The 19,770-nt window shown below is 40.9% G+C and overlaps 1 protein-coding gene across 2 annotated transcripts in view; it reads right to left on the bottom strand.

The window, feature by feature from the left end:
• Window positions 1-19,770, bottom strand: part of LOC308311646 (uncharacterized protein) — a 45,320-nt gene that overhangs the window by 3,942 nt on the left and 21,608 nt on the right. Inside the window, exons 9-11 of one of the 2 annotated variants that reach the window (XM_080758418.1) lie at window positions 19,206-19,460; window positions 15,659-15,737; window positions 2,565-3,240 (exon numbers count right to left, since the gene is read on the bottom strand). In XM_080758418.1, coding sequence (XP_080614544.1) covers window positions 15,697-15,737; window positions 19,206-19,460 — 296 coding nt within the window. In that variant the 3' untranslated portion in view covers window positions 2,565-3,240; window positions 15,659-15,696. Of the gene's footprint in view, window positions 1-2,564; window positions 3,241-15,658; window positions 15,738-19,205; window positions 19,461-19,770 lie in introns of those variants that run through there. The other variant, XM_080758419.1, reaches the window with a different exon arrangement.

Below are 19,770 nucleotides of genomic sequence, written 5' to 3' on the forward strand. Positions count from 1 at the left end.
TATTACATTTAGATCCTAAATGTCGTGGCATTATCTTTATTCCTTTAGCTTCTTTTATTTGTTTACTTACACTAATGTCCAGTGGATGATGTCTCATCCACTTCTGTTCTTTGGCCTAATGCCAATATATGTTATTTTTCCTGAATAACATTCCTGTCATGTCACAATACACGTGCCTACGCATCTCAGCCCTATACCTTTAAGGCGGGATCATTAATACTGTCACCTTATTCATGTTTTATGGCTATAATGTGTTTTATTCTGTCCCATTTAATATCTTGACTGAATTCCATTCAGTCTCCTAACTTGGCATAATGAAGGGTCTATTATTGTCTGAGCCTACATGTATATGACCTTGGCTTAATGAGATAAGAGATAACACACTCCGTGAAGGGACTCTTTTGCTGTGTGTGAGAAACACCAACGCTCAGACAACCTCGTATCATACAGCTTCGCAGACAGAAAAATATACAGGAAGATCAAACTTTCCCTCTTGTACCAGTCATTTCTTCACGCTTTCCCATACGCACACAGGGGTGAAATCACGCACGCGCGCCCCCCCCCCACTCTCCCCTGTCACTAGCCAAATCACAACCCCGACAGACAGGGGAACAGAGAAGAAAAACGCACACACATATGCTCACTCACACCCCATCAGAGTACTTGTACTCCCCACGCATTCCACAGATAAGACCAACAGCTCTCTTATGGCCACAGTGCCCTGGTGCCAGGTCACCAAATTGCTATGGTTACGCAAGCCTCTGCGCTATCCCGTCCTGTTGCTATTACCTTGGATTCGTGAGGGAGTGATTCTTACTAGCTGACTGCTGTGGGGGAGGTTTATAAACAAGTTCACAACACTGCTCTTTCGGCTTTCCTCCCTTGGCCCAGTGAGAAAAGAGATATCTTCTCCTCTTCTGATAAGGCCAGTGTGCTGGTGAAAGAAATCACCAAGTTGCCATGGTTACACAAGCCTCTGCGCTCTCCCGTCGCGAGAGTATGGCCCGTTGATCAGAAAAGATGAATACTCGTCTCTAACGGGCTCTACCAACCAAAAACGCTTACAGCTTTCTCAGAACTTTCTATGCGCTTCTGGTCCTTACTTTAAGGCCTTCCTTTTCTTTCGAGTACGTTTGGTGTACTGACTTTTCCAGCTCCCAGGGCAGGCTAAATAGACACTTTACACTAATCAAACATTAGATTACTATATTTCTGATCTTTCTTCCCACACAGATTTTCGCTATTTACATCTTGTAGATTGGCTATTTTGCACACTCATTTAAGTGAAATGAAACAGAAACTACTCATTGTCTCACTGAATACTGATTAATATTTCACTTATTCAATCCATCAGCCCCCTTAGGTTAGGGGTTGTTTTAACTTTGTAATCGCTTAACATTCAACTCAATACACAGAGTGTAGCTCAGCAGCATGCCAGTGTTATTTGAAAACCCCAGGGATAACACGTTAAACCACTCTTATATGCCCATTTCCTTGGCATATTTGGATGAATGTAGCAACTACTGTGTATTCTTAAAGCGTGACAGGGAAACACAACGTCACTTTACTTGCACATGTCCACCCCTCTTTCTGGGGGTATCTTAACTTTGACTGTCCATTTGCGACAAGACACAAAACACAAAACACAAAAGAATTGACAACCACATGGAATGCACAACGATGTCTGTTCACACACCAGCCCTTATCTCTGCTACCTTGAAATTGGTAGCTAAATCTAGCAGTGACTTTTGACTATGACCAGAGTGTAACTAAAGTTTGCTGTGGGAAACACACCACAGGCTTAGTACGCTTATCTCACAGACGTACCCTGTTAGACAACATCTAACAGATTTATAAAAACAACAGTCTGCAGCGTATACTGACAGCTGTTGTGCGGACGGAAGCATTCGTCCGGCTTTGTTAATCCTAGCATGTGGGCATGCACTAGGACCACTGACCTACTACAAGGAGAGTGTAATAAACCCTGCTGGCGTACCAAACGTCAGGCTGAATATGGACTCTAACCATATTGCTGCGCGTATCTAACTCTACGCAGTCTTTTGCTAATGAACCTCATTAGGCTTATATATGGACTCTAACCATATTGCTGCTTGAACCCAAACAGTCTTATCTCTGAACTCTGTCACGTCACTAAAAAAAAACAAAAACTGTATAAGTCACTTAAATGTTAAATTACCAGGCCTATATTTGAAATTTGGAAGCATGTAATCTTGTGGGAACTAAAAAAAAGACAAGGTTTAACTAAGGTAAACCCTGCATCATAACCTATATATTACCAGGTAAGAGGAGAGACACTTTTCTCTAATGAAGAGTAAAATATGAAGTGACTCACCTCTTATCTGTCCCGTTTCTGACACCAACTGTTATGTTATACTGTATTCTACGTATTGGACCCTCGTCTGGTTCTGGTGTGTGACGACCCGGTTGGCATTTCCATGGTTCGGCGGCGGACAGACAGACAGGCCGGCCCGGGAGAAGATTAACATGACACGAGACTTGGTCACATCAAAACGTTCACAAGGTTTATTCCACTTACAGCAGCATATATATCTCGGATACTTCATGTCCTAATGACGTCACAGACTAGACATCACAATCATTGCCTGCCAGCGCAGCGGCCTTCAGCTCTAACACAGCTCCACTCTTATGTTACCATTACGGCAGGCAGTACACCATACATACAAGTACATTGCACGTATCAGTACCGAGTATCCGAACACAGTACCAAGTATCAGAACACTATAATACAACAGGAAAGCAAGTATGAAATAGGCCTTGATTTGACAAATCAATTTAGTTGCAAATTATCATCAATATAATCTGTCTATACAAAAACAATTAATGTATTAACAAATAGTCCTCACATCTGAACCAAGAATCGTGAAGATGTTTAAAAAAAATCTGCTGTGTTAATTGACAGTTTTGGAAATAGAGCACAACATCATGTACAATATAAAATCAAACAGATAAAAAATATATAAAAATAAAAAGGAGTTCCAATTAATTTACTTAACAATTCAAGTATGAAACCTATTTTACAAATATGATCTATTAAAATTAAATTCATCCTTATTTTCATATTCATCCTATATTTTACTGCCAAAAACTTCATTGCAATGATGCAGTGTGTAAGCTTTAACAATATATGATGAATAAAATATGACCTCCAGAGTTGAGCGTTTTCATTCCTTCCACCATTTTCATGAAATCTTTCTTAACCTGAAAGAAAATAAAACATAGTGGGAAAACATTAACATTATTGTGTCTATGATTTGTTGGTGAAAGTTGTATAAAGCACTAAGGCTGCGGGTGACAGTGCTAAGCTATGGGGCGTTGTTAGCTGTGTACCTACTACCACGGCCTTTTGGGGCTTAATTGCTTTATTGTCTGGTTGTAACATTTGGTTTTGGTTTGCAGACAGGCTTCAAATTACAAAAGCGTATAAAGCATCACAACACTGTAAAGGCACACATCTGTTGATGACCAGAGACACTCAATAAACCTCAAGGTCATTAATCAGTGTAAAATACAAAGGGAAGACCTTTATTGATCCCACAGGGCAGGGGAAATTCTGTTTCAGCGTCACCCACCTGCCGAGTGCTTAAGTTGTGATGGAAGTATTCTTAAAATGTATCTCTCTCTCTCTCGCATGCATACGCAGAGTGTGTTGCAACAGCTGCTGGTATATGCTAAATTTAAGTATATTAAAATAATATAAATCTATTAATCTATCTATATCTAATCTACTTTTATATTCATCTGTGGTGTTGCGTGTCACCGGGGGTACATGACTGCTGAAACTATTGCAACCTCTGATCTAGGTCAATCAAGCAATCTCTTTGGTGCCATAATAAATGAGTGCCATGGCTTCTTTGCCTCTCTCTTTACGTTACTCATCCATACAAATTCCTTTGAGCTTGTTTCCTGGAAGTTATGTGTCCTGTCCCACAGTCACATGTCCCGCCATCAACCATATACCTTCTGCTTTGGGCCAAGTTTATGTGACCTTTGCCACGACCTTTGACCTCTGCAAAGAAACATCTGTTTGAGTGAAAGGATCCCTGACATAATCCCACTCTACATCTAGCAAATGTGATTTATGAATAACCATTAAGCCTCTTCTGAACGGGCGTCTACACTCCTTCAGGTGACCTGAATACGCTCTTTGGAGGGTTCATCCCCAAGTCATGGATTAGGTGGATCAACATAATATCCCGTGTGGGCTTTGTAAATATGTGGTGTGAAGGCTCAAGGCTGTGGTGTAAAATTCTATAAGCATTCTATAAACATATCTACCGTACTTACTGAAATACGTTGGTGGAGAAATAAATGCTTTACTTTGCATAGATACAGCAACAAGTGTTCTTAGATATTTAAATACAAGTATCTAAGAATTTATTGTGAGCTTTCAATCGTTCAGTCCCGAAGAAGGTCTAACGACCAAAAGCTTTTATACCTCTAGTTTGGTTATAGGAGGGGCTAGCGCCCTTCAAAAGGGGTTGTTTTGTTCCCTAAACTGACCCATTACAATCTCAAATGTGACCTGAGTTAATCTCAACTGTGCCCAATAAAGAGGAGGGTGCTTTGGGAGCGGTAACGTGACTACGGAGACGGGGGTTGAGTTGCAGGTATAAGGCCTCACATGCATACACCTGCCCTGCAGGGCCACAGGGGTAGATAGAGATCTGTGGTGGCTCTGTAGAGTTGGTCTCTACAGCGAGAGCTGCTGAAAGACTGGACATTCCTCAAGGGATTTAGTCCCTTGTTAAGAAACATTTAAATGCAGAACTGAATCCCATGGAATGATGGTTCATAATGTTTCAATCCAGTCTGCCAATAGAAAAGCAAAAAATGGTAACAAGTTTTGTTAGCTAGGTTTTTCTCTACTGGCCGGGCAGATTGTCTCTGTGTGCACATCACTTAGTTTAAGCCATGTCAGAACCATTTCAAGGATTTAGGTCTGTTCCACATAAATCCTTCTTTCTTCTATGACATTCACTACTTGTTTTGTGTAATTGTCTTAACATTCTGGAAAAGGCAATTGGTACACAGAATAATTTATATTATGACTGTTCGTCCATGGCCTAATTGTTGTTTTTTTAGTTGTTGTTTGTGATGTGTTTATTGAGCGCTGTGGAGTTTCATTACAGAAGATGCACAATAATAGAGATACATTTGTGTACAGCCGTTCTCTTTATACAATTTGTTTTACTAGACCTGTGCCCGCGTGACCCGTCGGCCACCGGCCTACATGCAAGTTGGGAACCTAGTATGCAATACCCGTTGTCATAGCACCCGTTTTAACCATCTGTCTGTGTCCCCTTTGTGCCCTTCTGTATATGGAGATTTCTGTAGAGAGGATTTGCTAGTTTTCTAAAATGCTAATAGTTAGTGTTTTTACATTTTTCATTTTTTATTGTAGTTTTTATTTTGTTCAGTTAATGGAAATTTGAGCATAAACTAGAAATTGACGTGCTCCTCCAAGGTGGCAGTTTGTCTACAAGGTGTTGAAATCATTGAGCTTGATTGCAATGGTTGTGGTGCCCACATCCCTGTGTTATGTAAATCTTTTCAGAAGTTATATGTGTCTTTTGCAAGAGACCACGCCCTCTACCATGCACACTTTGGCAATTCAGCATGACAAGTTAATCAGTTCTTCCCAGGACAAACCTATCCCAGAAGGTTTGTGCAAATCCATGAGTGATATCCGACAGACAGACAGACAGACAGACAGGGTCAAAAACCCCTCCTTCGCCGAGGTAATTACATATGTGAAAGTAACCTGTAATAATAAATGTCTTTATTGGGGCTATTGCTGAGATAACATCAGGCATGTAAAAACAGGAGGAACAACTGAAGCAGCTTCTGATGTGTGATGGACTAACTGCTCCAAGGCTAAGTAATCAACAGTCAAATGCAGATGGCACACTTCCTACATAAATTAGAAATGTGGAAGTGTGGAAAAGTCCAAGTACATCTGACATGACCTGAAATTCTGAGTTAAAAACAACAACCAACACTTCTACCTTTCTTCTATGCAGAAAGGTATATTTCTTTCTTCTGGATCAGAGTCACTGAGTAGCCTATTTCTGCATGGGATCAGTCAAATGCCATTAAATGTTAAATTGAATGTCAGCATCCTAGAGAATTCCCCAGATTTGTCCCTGTTAGGCTGTTACAGTGGGTAGTCAACTCAAATGTTATGCCATTTATCCTGCAGGTTGTCCAGGATACTAAAAGTCACAAATCACAAAGGCAAGTCTGAAAAGGATACAACCATTAAACATCCAAGGCACTTCATCCTGAGGAGTAGACACTAAACTATTGTCTTAACCCAGCCACTTAACCAGTGGGTAATGACCCAGGAGTGGGCTATAATGAGAGATGTCAGGTCATGCACAAAGAGCAACACTGCTTCTTGACTATACAATGACATTTCCAGATCCGAATATGAAACTGGTTCACCACCACAGTTCAAAGTCCGACACTACACTAGGTTTTTATTTTCTTTAACATAATTTGCATCCATTTTAAATAGCTCAACAGGTTCCTTGTGTAATGTGAATGGAAAATGCTGAGGTGAAAACCACCACACTACATAGTGTCTGTATAGCATAGTGAGAGGCAGAGGTACAATAAAGTCATCAGTGGCTGTGGAATGCAGAGTCGAGGCCTGAGGGGAATCCAACAGGTGAATGTCCGTCTGTCACCATGGGCTGCTGATCACACCAGCCCCGTGAAAACCCCACAAAGACCAGCCTGGGAATGTTTAAAACAACCATCTGGGGGTGTGTGGTGGTGGGCGAAAGGTTAAGACGTCACCTAACCTATCAGTGAGCATACTGCATATGGTGAAAACACAGCATTAGCTATACGAGGGTGTTTTCTTTAATTTGTTAAAATCAACGTCCTTATACTGTAGCAGTAGTTGTAATGTCATGTGGCAGAGAACATCAAAACTCTACAGACTACAGAACAAAACTAGAAAAAGTGGCCTCTAGGGAGTGTGTACACAAATCGGTCCGTGTGTCCATCCGTCCATCTGTGGACAGCTAATCTCTGGCACCGTTGGCTTGGTCGCAGACATACTCTGCATACACACTCCCTGAATGCCACAGCTGAACCTCTGCCCCAAGGTTTTCACATAGGAGGCCGCTTTGTGCAAAAAACAATTAAGTACACCTACAGATTTGGTCCAAACATCACGCAAATTGGTACACAGTCTCTCTAGAGCCATTCAACGAAACCGGTCTTTCAGATTTTTAAGACTCCATCCTGATTGGCTTCCGAAGTTTGCAGGAGTGCTCAGTTTCAAACAAAATGCCGCAAATCATGAACACATTGTGTGATTTCCGTGAAATTGTGCACGCACATTCCAACTAGGCAGAGGAAGAAATGTCACTGGAACATTTTCAACTCAGCCTCATGGTGGCGCTATAACTGGTCGATTAGAGTTTTTACCTCTAACTGCACGGATCTGTGTAAAACTGTGTATACACTTCCTAGATGCCAAGGAAAAACCTTTGCCTGGAATTTTTCACATCTGCTCTTTATAGCGCCACCAGGAGGCCGACATATGCAAAACACATTTTCTAATATTACTCCACATATTTTATCCACATTTCACGCAAACCGGTACACATGCTCTCCATAGTCATGTGATCAAGGTTTGTGATCAGGTTTGTTTGATTTCTCAGAATCCATCCAGATTGGCTACGATTGGCTTCTACGATTGGCTTCTAAGATTGTACGATTGCGGTGAAACTGTGCATGCATATTCCCACTAGGCTGAGAAAGAAATGCCACTTGACAGTTTTCAAATCAGCGTCATGGCGCTACAACAGGCCAAGTTGTGTCACACATACACACACACACACACACACACACGCACACACACAAAACATGTTTTATTACTCCTAAACATTTTGCCAAATATCACACCCACTATATCACACCCACTATATCCTCAGACCTGTGCCCAGAAGGGCACTTTTTCTAGTTTGATAATGTTCATGTTGCAGACAGACACAGTGGAACAATGATGTGAAAGTTTGTCTCATGGTATTGTGGAATGAAAACAGTTTGTCTCATGGTATTGTGGAATGAAAACAGTTTGTCTCATGGTATTGTGGAATGAAAACAGTTTGTCTCATGGTATTGTGGAATGAAAACAGCTGTCATTCAGTACCCGATCTGTTTCAAAGTGTAGCGCGTAAACATTCAAATTTCAATGGTGACTTTCACATACACACAATCACACATCTTTGTCTTCTAAACGTACAAACTGCCTACTACAAACAAAAAAAGGTTGAATGTTCCTGTTACAGAACACACAACAAGCCCACACGGAAATGTTGTTTCTGAAAATGTACAACATAGCTCTAAGAACTGACAGATTCTATTAGCGATCTAATCCAACATTTAAGGCACAATCCTCAACGTTTATCTAGTTGACAAATCTGCCCCTAAGGGTTCAGGTCTGTAAACAAAGCTTAGGAGCTTCTTCTGTCCATATAGGTTGACTGATAACTTTCCAAACTACAGTGAATTACTACTACCTCTACTTAGATTATTATTATTATATATATTTTTTACAGTACCTTTATTTCATGTTGCTGATACAGGTGAATGGTTACTGCACCTGATGAACTGTGTCACTTTTCATATTAATTTGACACAAATAAGCTACAATATCTTCTTCAGACATGGGGAATGACAGACAGCTACTGTACCCCGCCTTTCATCAGAGTGCATGGTCCCGCAACAATATTCATGAAGTAATGCTATACAGCAGTGTATGTACCATTGTACCCAGATATTTCCATTTTATAGGCACTTATGTATCGAACTTCATGGTGCAAAAATAGAACAAAAGTCTAGTAGCTTGAAATAGTACCAGCACACATCAATGTACAGACCACAAAATGTCAGAGCATGTTGGTGGCCACTGGCCACAACTAAGACTATAGGCCTTCCACAAAGCCTGTGATGAAGAGCAATATTCTATTTATGTAGGCAGAGATGGTGTTTAGTGTCTCTTGACAAGCTCAGGAGGGGGACTTTCTGTATTAAATATTTATATTCAGTGTAAAATAATGACCACATAAGCAAAGTGAAATGAATGAATTAATGTTTATTATATTTATTTCGCATCTCTCGCCTCTGGTCTTTCCCTTGCTGATAGTATGGCCCAATCTAACCTGAGACATGCCACTTTTGCAGGCAGCTGCCAAAACATGGACTCAATGTGTTGGTTTTGTTAAAACTGTCTGAAACACTTGGGGTTAAGTTAAGGGGCAGCATGTATGGACATCTATCAGAAAACTGTCTGAAACACTTGGGGTTAAGGGGCAGCATGTAGGGACATCTATCAGAAAATCAAGACAGGTGGAAGTTTGTGACTTCGTCTCAATAGTAGTCCAAAGGAGATGGACTTGAAAGGGTTCAATGCCTTTAAAATACTTGAATGACATATCTTTTAGATCTTTTAGATGTGGTGCCCTCAGGTGGGGCAAGGAAATGTAACATTCACACAGTAAACCCTTATGGGCCAATATTACATAATCGTGTAGCTGACTGTGTATATACAGTAATGTATGTCCTTTTTCTGTATGTATATGTTTGCATGAAAGAGGAGGTACAAAATGGAAAACAATATACAAGAGAAGCCATGGTGCAGAAGCCTCATATTCCTCTGCAGAGACTTGCTTTGTGACAGGTAAAGAATGTGCTCCAGCTGACTCTCACACCACGGCCACATCACTCTCCTCACAGCCAGTATGGACCCTTTAATTAGGGTTGTCTGACCTCTGACCCTTGGCACAGGCTTCAACCCCGAGCCTCTGAAGGTCAAGGAACGCAGAGCGGGAAAAACATACCTTTTTATACAGTATGATACTGTATGTGCAACTGAGGAAGCTAACACGCCAGATAAATGTACAGCATGCACTGCAATTCTATTAATGCTATTAAATGTGGGTCAGTGACAATTGTTTTCTTTTAAGGAGAGAAAAATACATGATCAATTGATATGTGAACAATCAACCCTGCCTAAACTGTTTGTAAAGCAATAGAGTTGTCTCTGACCCCTTTTTCCTTTGGTACATAAAGTTTGACAAAAAAGTGAAAAATAATGACCAAAGATTATCCAGAGAAGTCAAAGAACAAATACGCCAAAATGCTGTACTTTCACACACATAATTCGAACTGTCTATCATTGTGAAATGTTCTAATGGCACAACTGTCACACATAATTGGGTGTGACTACACCTGAGCATTGAGCTAGCTATTTGACAGCCATACACACACAGCTCACGGAGAGCAGAGAACATATAGATATAGACCATATTCACACGGCGGACATGTTGGCATTTTGCATTGAAAAAGCAGCCGTTTGTTTCCTGTGGACCGATATAGTTTGTAATTCCACCATTGATAGCCTACCACAGCTTGGCAAGCAACACAAACGATATCATCTTGCAATAATAAAAACAGAAATCCTAATCTTATTTTGATGGAGTTAAAACAGGCAGTCACAGGGTAATAACCTCAGGAGAAGTTATATTTGATACCAGTGAATTCCTTTCTATATGGTGCTAAGACCACTTGATCCTTAATTAATTTCAGTCAGTTAAAACAGCTGTCATCATATTATCTCAAATAGTTGAATTCAATTCAAAATGATTTCATTAAATCATTGTCTTAAATCTTTGTCTCAGACAAGCTAGCGGTTAGGGGTTAAGTAAGTCTCTCTGGGACTCTGTCTCAGTAGACCCCGGGGCCCTTCTGTCTCCCAGACAGCCTCTCTACCATCTCATCTCTACGCCCAATGGCTGACCCTCGAGATGAACATGCACTTGCACTCAATGATTTTTGCTTCACTTCAGTCTATGCTTTATGCCAGTGAATTATCTATTTACACTTATTCTCTCATTGGGGAAGTAGCTGATAACGCCCACCTATGCTGTTTTTTTTTACATTGCATCTGATACAGTTTCTCACATTGGCCATTTTACACAAGCTATGCAATTCTATCATACTAACTAGAGACTAGAGGGAGAACCTTTAATGTCCTGGATTATTTAATATACAATTCAATACACATGATACAGTATATGAAAATGACATTACATAATGAAGCTCCATATTTCAATAACACTCTTTTAGTCGCTAAAAGAGTGCGTGCGTGCATGTGTGTGTGTAAGAGAGAGCATGCATGCATGAATGTGTGAGTGCGTGCGTGCATGTGAGAACTGTGGCTGCGTGTGGGCAAGTGAGTGAGAGTGTGTATGTGTGCACACATGCACATGTGAGAGGGAGTGTCTCTCTGCTGTAAAGCTGCCCAGGTGAGACAACTGACTTAACCCACCAATCTCAACCACACCAAATCCTCACATTCAGGCAGGAAGTTTGGCCCAATTGCTGTCATTAGTCAAATAGGGATCCTGCATCCAGCAACACCGTATGTGCAGAGTGACTGTTATTCAGCCCTAGCCTAATATATAATCATTGCCAAAATAGAAGATCTACAAGCTCACAACAACACATAATATCGTCAGCTTCTAGTTGTGCTATTTTAGCATTTTCTTGTTTTCTTTGTTTTGCCTGTAATGAATGACATGGCCAAAATAAGAGAGAATGAAACTATTTTATGCATAGCAGGATGACAGCTTTGGTTTCATCAGCTCCAACACAAAGACCTCATGATACACATCAGGCCACATCAGGCTTGCTGGACCATAGACATCTCCATGACCTGTCTCTGAACTACCAACACACTGATCGCACGCTGTTCATGTACTTCTAGCCTTTTGTGGTTTCCTGTGTCTGAGTTATTTTTGGTTTTTTTGTCTATCCTTCTGTCAGTCTCTCTCTATCTCCCTCCTTTAGTCTCTATTTTTGTCTGCAAGACCTGTTATTTTACAGTCAGGATGTGGGCCTCATGTCTGACAAGCAACACTGGAGAGTGTCTCCCCTGTGTGTGTGTGTGTGTGTGTGTGTGTGTGTGTGTGTGTGTGTGTGTGTGTGTGTGTGTGTGTGTGTGTGTGTGTGTGTGTGTGTGTGTGTGTGTGTGTGTGTGTGTGTGTGTGTGTGTGTGTGTGTGTGTGCGTGAGTGCGTGCACTAGACGCTACTATTAGAAACTACAATGTCAGGTCGGTGAATGTAAGATGACAGTATAATGATTTAATTCCAATTTCATGTGTCACCAGTGGGCAGTGGCACTCTTCTGTTCTGTTTTGTTCTCATTATAAATTGAAACTTTCAATAATTTTCTGACTATGGCCTTTTTTAGTGGTGCCTCCATTACGCAGCTATGTGTGTCCTTATGTACATAGTATGTATGCGTGTCCCTGCGTCTGTCCGAGCACGGAAAGCTGCAACACAGTAACTCTGCCAGGTTTCTCGACCGTGGGAAGGCTCACCAGAACCGGGCCGGCCCCCTGTGCACGTTCCTGGAGGTCTGGATGTTCCGGGGACCCCCACACGATAACTCTGTCATTTCGTAAAGGTTTTTTCCAAATATTATCAAAGTACAGAGCAGAGCACAGTACACTACAATACAGTACAGAGCACAGTACAGTACAGTGACTATAACAATAAATATATAGTTGCACCGCTCAGTTCAGTTCAGTTTCTATGCCAAGGAAGGACCACCAAATAACCTTTGCCTCTGGTTGTGGCCCCCCTGTGGTGAAATGGCTCGATCATCTATCGACACCACCGTACAACGTCAACGTATAAAATAGGGTTTAAGTGGTTAAAGCTATTACACCCCTCTCTTGAACCCCCTGGCCACCAACACAAAGCTAATCCCTCACACAATAAACCCTGGAGAAAGAAGGGGAGAAGCCCTATCCATCAGCCACAGGAAAGGCGCCATGGGTTTGCTGACAAATCTTTACCCCCTCTAACCTGATCCAGGGACTAAATAGGCTGGGGTATAGGTTATAGGCTGGAGGGCGACTACAGGCTAGGACTCTGCTACTACAGGCTAGGACTCTGAATGCTGAATCCCAATGTTAGAAAATACTTTGGGAATTCACATACTGACTGATAGTCGGAAGAGTACAACAACTGCAACAGCAGAATAAGATAATACGATTGTTCAGCAATATACTGGATCTGTCTGTTTTATTGTCTGGTCGTTGGACTTAAGCTTTTACAGAATGATCATTCAACTGCTAATATCATGTATAAAGCAAAGAAGATACCGAAGAAACCATAAACAAGAAAACATTTGAGAATGATTGGCTGGTTTAAGAAGGTTCTATCTTTGCTAATGCTGACAGGAATATACTGAATACAGAATCTTCTTTCTGGAGCTTTGCTGAGGCTGAAAGTTTTACTTTAGCAATCTTTGATCTACACACTAACAAAATCTGACCAGCACAGGAAGAGTCAAAGATAAACTGGTTGGTCTGAGAGAGTGAGAACTGACAAGGCTCTGATGACAGGGAGCGATGCCACGGACTGAGAGAGTGAGAAGTGGAGAACTGACAGCCTCTGATGACAGGAAGATGCTACGGATTTTGTTTGGAAGCCTTTTGTGTGTGTGTGTGTGTGTGTGTGTGTGTGTGTGTGTGTGTGTGTGTGTGTGTGTGTGTGTGTGTGTGTGTGTGTGTGTGTGTGTGTGTGTGTGTGTGTGTGTGCGTGCGTGCACGGCTGCACGTGTGTGAGTGTGTGCGTGCCTGCGCCTGTGTCTGTGTGTGTCTGTTTGTGCATATAGGGACATGATCCATGACTGCTAACGCACTGCATGTTGGAGCCATGCAGAGAAGCCTCAGATGTGGGGCTCCTATCATCGGCTGTTAAGTGTGGTGTGAATTCCTCCGGCCTCATGGCCATTGGCCTCTGGGTGCATGGCGGCAAGCTTCTGAGCAGATAAAGAGAGGGAGAAAGCACAGGTGCGGATATGGGCCAAACGTCCTCAAGCCTGTGACGACTAGACCGGGAGGGAGTGGGGGGACCTGTCTGGGAGGTGCCAGTTGCACCAGAAGGACAGGCAGAAAGCAAAGCCTTTTTGTTTTCTTCTTTTCCATTTACGTTTAGTTTATCATTCTCAATGTCATTTAATTTCCATAAATTTTTTGTGGGTTTTGATTGGCACTGTTAAAAGTGTTTTTCCACCACAGAGGCACAGACTATAAATTCCTTCAGAATTCACACAATTATTAATATATCAGAGCAAAGTCCCAAATGAAATGAGGATGTTTCTGCACATTTCCAAAGGCGTGCGTGTGTGCGTGTGAGTGAAGGGGAGTCGCATCAAATAAAACTGTACAAAAAATCCCATTGGGTGGAGTGTCTCATCCAGTCCAGTACTGTAGTACAGTTGCAAAAACAAACTGCTTCATGCACAAGAGCAGCAGTGATTCTGTAAGCGTGAAATATATGGAGCTATTTCTGCTATGGGTTTATATATATATGTTATTTTCTTTTTCTTTTTTTGTGGAAAAAGCTAAGAGACTTTTTGGTTGTATACTGGTTGTGGCAAAAGCTTGTAAATATCTAAGAACCACACAAAAGAAAACCCTTTACCTGTACTTTTTGTGGCAAAATAACACACACAAAATTATGAAATATTCTGCCTTCAAGCAATTAACCCAATCTATGCCGAACCTGCGATTTCTTGAGTTTAATGCTTGTACCCATGTGCCAAACCTGCAAAATCTCGGGTTTCTTTAATATAATATTACACGAGGTGGGGAGCACATGTGCTGTAATTTATTACAGCACATGTAATAAATGTAAAAAAGTCAACTCACTCTCGTCACTCTTGTGTGTGACCCATTACTGTTATAAAAGTTGTTGATACTGAACCTACAGTATAGCCACTGGCAACAAGGCTCACTTGCAGAATGCAATACACCACTGTATGTCAAACTTATCAAAGTGATTTACAAGGGTGTGGAAGCGGAGACATCCGCATGTTAATGACCTTGCGCTATCAGTAGATTTTGATGGTTATGACTCCTCTATTTATATTACATTAGCCACATGAACCCATAGCGTCCTTATTCTGGGGGTGAACATGCTGTTAAATAGGCTGATCTACAAGCTCACAACGGGTCGTGTTGCAACACGTTGAGCTTATAGTTCAGCTATTTGGTGTAGAGGGAAAAAAAGGAAGGAGCCTATAGGCCCATGGGGGACTCTGGTCAAGTAAGTATCCAGGGTTTAAGTGGTTAATTCAGGACGGGAGCATGAAACCTGGCACTTCCCAGGAGTCATTTCTGGGACTGTTGAGGGCTTGAGGCTCTCCCTTTACCAACACTTGAGCTGGCTGAGTGCTACAGCAGCTGCCACTGGGGGCAGGGTGGAGGGAGCAGGAGGTGAGAGAAGTAAAATGACAATCCCCCTTATTTTTGCTGATCACTGGAAACATGATTATGTATCAATACCATTATTACATTTGTGTAGCGAAATGATTGACCTTTTTGGTTTTTGACATTATAGTAATTTTGTATTACAGCGGATGTTTCATAATCATTATCATTATCATTACAATGGATGAATAAACCATATTCACACAGCTGTCATTTTTACTTACTTCACACCCCCCCTGTCGGGGGTGAAGTAAGACCAAAATGTTCGCCGTATATACGTATAAAAGCTGAGGTTGAAATGTGTACTTACCACTGGTCCAAGAGATGTGGTCTGTCTGTCATCCTTCCTCACACTGGGCTGTCCAGGGGAACCTCAGTGAAGATAATGCCTGGGTGCAGGTCAGGTCAAAAGATGGACAACATGAGAATGGATTGTTGATTATTTGTTTTAATTTCGGCTTACTGTATTGCATTTTTTTGTTATGAATTAAGGTGAGATTAATTTTATAAACCCCATAGGGTTTTTCAATCTCTGCACAATCTGTTTTTATTATGTTGTTGCTGAATAATGTTGCTATCTGTGCAAATAAATACAAATAACCAGAACTGATTTGAATTGGTGGAAAGTAACTCATATTTACTCAAGTAGGCTACAATTCTGAGGTACTTTTACTTTACTTTAGTATTTCCAATGTTCAATCATTTATACTTTACTCCACTACAACTCAGAGGCAAATATTGTATTTTTACTCAGCTACAGTTATTTTAAAACTTTACTACTGTAGAATTTGATTATCATTACAAAACATACATTAACTTGTTAAACCTTAATTTGTACTTAATCTATAAATAATGCTGATCTACAAACTCATGATGTGTTGTATTGTGTTGTGAGCTTGTAAGTCTTCTATTTTTGAAACGTTCTTTTACTACTTTTACAGGCCTACTTACAGTAAAGGCCGCAACAATGCAACTATATTCGCAACTCCTTGCAATAAAACATTTTTAAGGTCAACCGCACCAATGCAACTCCTTGCAACTGCCATTGGAATAATGGTTGCAAGTAGTTGCATAGTTGCATGTTGCAAGAAGTTGAATGGTAAATCATTGATTTTGCCAATACTTTTGTACTTTTTCTCAATTAAAATTGGTAATTTAGATTTTTTTTGTATTGTTACTTTTACTCAAGTAAACAATCTACAGTACTACTGATGATTTGTGACATTTACAGCTTGTGTTTAGTGTGGGGGCACAGCATTCGAATACACCACAGCTTCACCACTAAAAAAGACAAACAATCTATAAAGGTTACTATTTAAGTGTGTGGGAATGGAACATTCCGAGAAAGTAGTGAGAGTTTCACAACTCTAATGTAGATCCTGCATGAATGTCAAGTTGTTCATTCAGCTTCCCTCACCCAATTAAAAGAAATTCACTGAAATGTGAGCTGGCATGTTGGACCTATTGGACCTGTCAACATCAACCCCATGCAGAGGTAGGCCTCTACCTCTGCATTTCAACACTTTACAGTACTAAAAGCTCAGGCAAGTACTGAGTGACTTCTTTTCCCAGTGTTGAAATGTTGTCGGTGTATAGGGCCCAGAAAAATATCCCAAAAGGGGCGTAAACATTTGTCGCTTCCAGCCCACATCCTTGTTGTGGGGCAAGTAGGACCCTAGGAGAGACACAGATCAATCACTTTGCTAGAGTGACATGATGAGCTTGTAGCCTAAACAGTGACTTTTCCATGCTAATTACACTACTTTAATGGTGCAGAATTGCTCAGTTCATACTTGTGCCATAACAAAAGGACTTTAGAAGGAAAGATTTTATTGTCTGGACTTTCTATGATCTATCAAACAATCAAGTATCAAGCAAATGTGCACTGACGGCGCACAGAACCATGATGCATAACAGTCAAGCACTGGTCATTTAATTAAGCCACATACGCATTTATATAATCAATGAGGTTTCTATTTTAATTGGGTGTCTAGCTGGTCATGTCATGATTTTATTTATATATCACTATTAGTATAATTGTAATCCATCTATTCTACAGTAGTGAGCTTGCAGATCAGCTATTTTCAATGAACAGATTTAACTTAAAAAAAAACACCCGATCAACATTGTATTGTATCTTGTTAAAGTGTTCTTGATTAATGTATTCATTCGTTTAAATGAACACCCAGAAAATAGCCAAAACGTCACTGCTCTGCAAAAGACGTAAAAGTAGGTCATTAAAATAGCCAATCTATACCCTGGTGAGCTGCAGATCAGCTATTTGAAATGAACAGAGTTAACGTTAAGTGTAAGTGTTCTTGAATCATAGCCTACCATGTGATATCATAGGCAAATGGGCAATCAAATACAATACTGTAGCCTACATTGTCAACATTTGAGCACCCACCAGCAGATGTAAAATAAACATGGGGCATGAAAGATTTCTGCAGATGTTTCGCAAAGCAATTAGATGTATAATAGTTCGTTTCTTCAATAAGGTATCAGTTGTTGTAGTAGTTGTTGAGTGGGGAAGTAGCTGTCAAAATCATCTTTCCATTCTGTGTAGATAAAGCTCTCTTCCTAATAGCTGTAGCCCTACGTATGTTGAGCGTAATTAAGCCTCGTCTTTCCATTAGTTTTCCGTTCAATATTTAGTCCGCAAATTTTACAAACGCAAAGCGTGTGAATTGTCATTCACACAGTTCAGCTCTGGTTCAGTTTGCCCCACAACACGGCTATAGGGGCGGAGATCAGAGATCTATGAGGAGTCGTTGCTGGAAACTATAGACACATCCACGGAGGGGTGCCCTGTAGGCTACCATTAAGCACAGCTTGACACTTCAGTATTGATTGCCTACACCTGGATTCGTCTATACTGTAAGTGTACATATCACGATATACAGTAGCAGGTCAAACTACTGCTGTGCCTGACCTCTTGGCCCAGACATTCTGGGAAGAGCGATCTAGCCAGTAGGTATGGTAGCCCCGGTTGTGACCTCAACAGGTTTGAATCTAGCTCATGAGTCATCCTCTCTCTCTACCCTCTCTCTCTCTCTCTCCACTAGTGCCTAAACATAGTACATAAATACCTAAATAATTATCTGGAACTAAAAATCAAGATACAGATTCCACTGAGGCATGAGGATACACTGAAGAGTGTGGGGTCACTGGAGGACAGTTTTCAACCAAGAATAACAAAATGTCATTGCTGTCGGACGGAAACCTTGTACGTTCAAAACTGCTACTGCTACTACTGCTACATGTTGGCTATTTTTGCCACATTTTTGCGACACTTCCATACGACAATGTATAAAAAGAGACCTTTTGGTTGTACCGTTTGTGGCAAAAGCTTGTAAATATCTAAGACACATACAGTGGTAAAAGCGCTCAAGCTTTCTTTCTTTTCCTGCCTTGATCTCCTTACCACACCCCCTCTTCCCTTTCTTTGTTTTTCATGGAAATAATTACATGATGGGAACTATGCACAAAAACGGATTTCACCCTCTTTTTTACCTGTGATGTGACAATAACGCTGAATAATAATAACAGAGATAAAGAGGTACAAGGTTTCTGTCTGACAGCAATGATTTGTGATAAGCATTTTTGAGGGGCGCTCCTATGCACAGCTTTGTGTTTATGTGTCTGTCCGTTTGAGCACGGAATATGCCCAGCTGATTGGCTGAGCACGGAATGTGTTCTATGATGATCTATGAAGATAAGAGCACCCCTCACTTCACACAAGTGTGATTTTTACAATACTTTTACTTTTGAATCACAATTTTATAACATTTGCACTTAGCTACAGCTCGTAGTCTTGGAGAAACATAAAAGAGTAACCTAAACCCCATGACACCAACCTGGTGTCTCTGTCATGATCACATTGTTGCTGTTGTTTCCATTGAGCTCTTTCAGGGAGTCCAGTGAAGTTTGGTTGGAGGTAGTGATGGTGCTTTCGTCATCTGCCTTGTCTCCAGAATTCTCTTCTGCAGGATGGGTAGCAACTGAGGTCTCCTCTGGAACTACTTTGTCCACAGAGTCAGAGTCAGCGGACAGAGCTGAGGCAGGTGGATCAGTGCTGGACGTGTCTGCAGCGGGTTTGTCCTCAGTATCAGCTGGGAATAACAACAGAAACATTAAACATTAGTGGTTGTTGAGAACACAGAGCTGAGACAGATTCCCTATGTTGTAGTCATTATGATTTATACTCAGCCTTGGCTGTGAATACAGCAGAAAGAAGTACATTTTTTTGCACTTGTTATTGTGAACCTGATAGTGCTGGCAGCAGGGGGGGCACAGCATTCGAATACACCACAGCTCTTTTCACCACTAAAAAATAAAAAAATAAAACATCTACTGTATAAAAGTTACTATTTCGGAAAACTGAAGCTCAAGCTGTCCGGATTTATCTAAAATAAATTAAAA

This window comes from Protomyctophum bolini (genome assembly GCF_963924005.1).
Source record: "Protomyctophum bolini genome assembly, chromosome: 3".
Taxonomy (NCBI): domain Eukaryota; kingdom Metazoa; phylum Chordata; class Actinopteri; order Myctophiformes; family Myctophidae; genus Protomyctophum; species Protomyctophum bolini.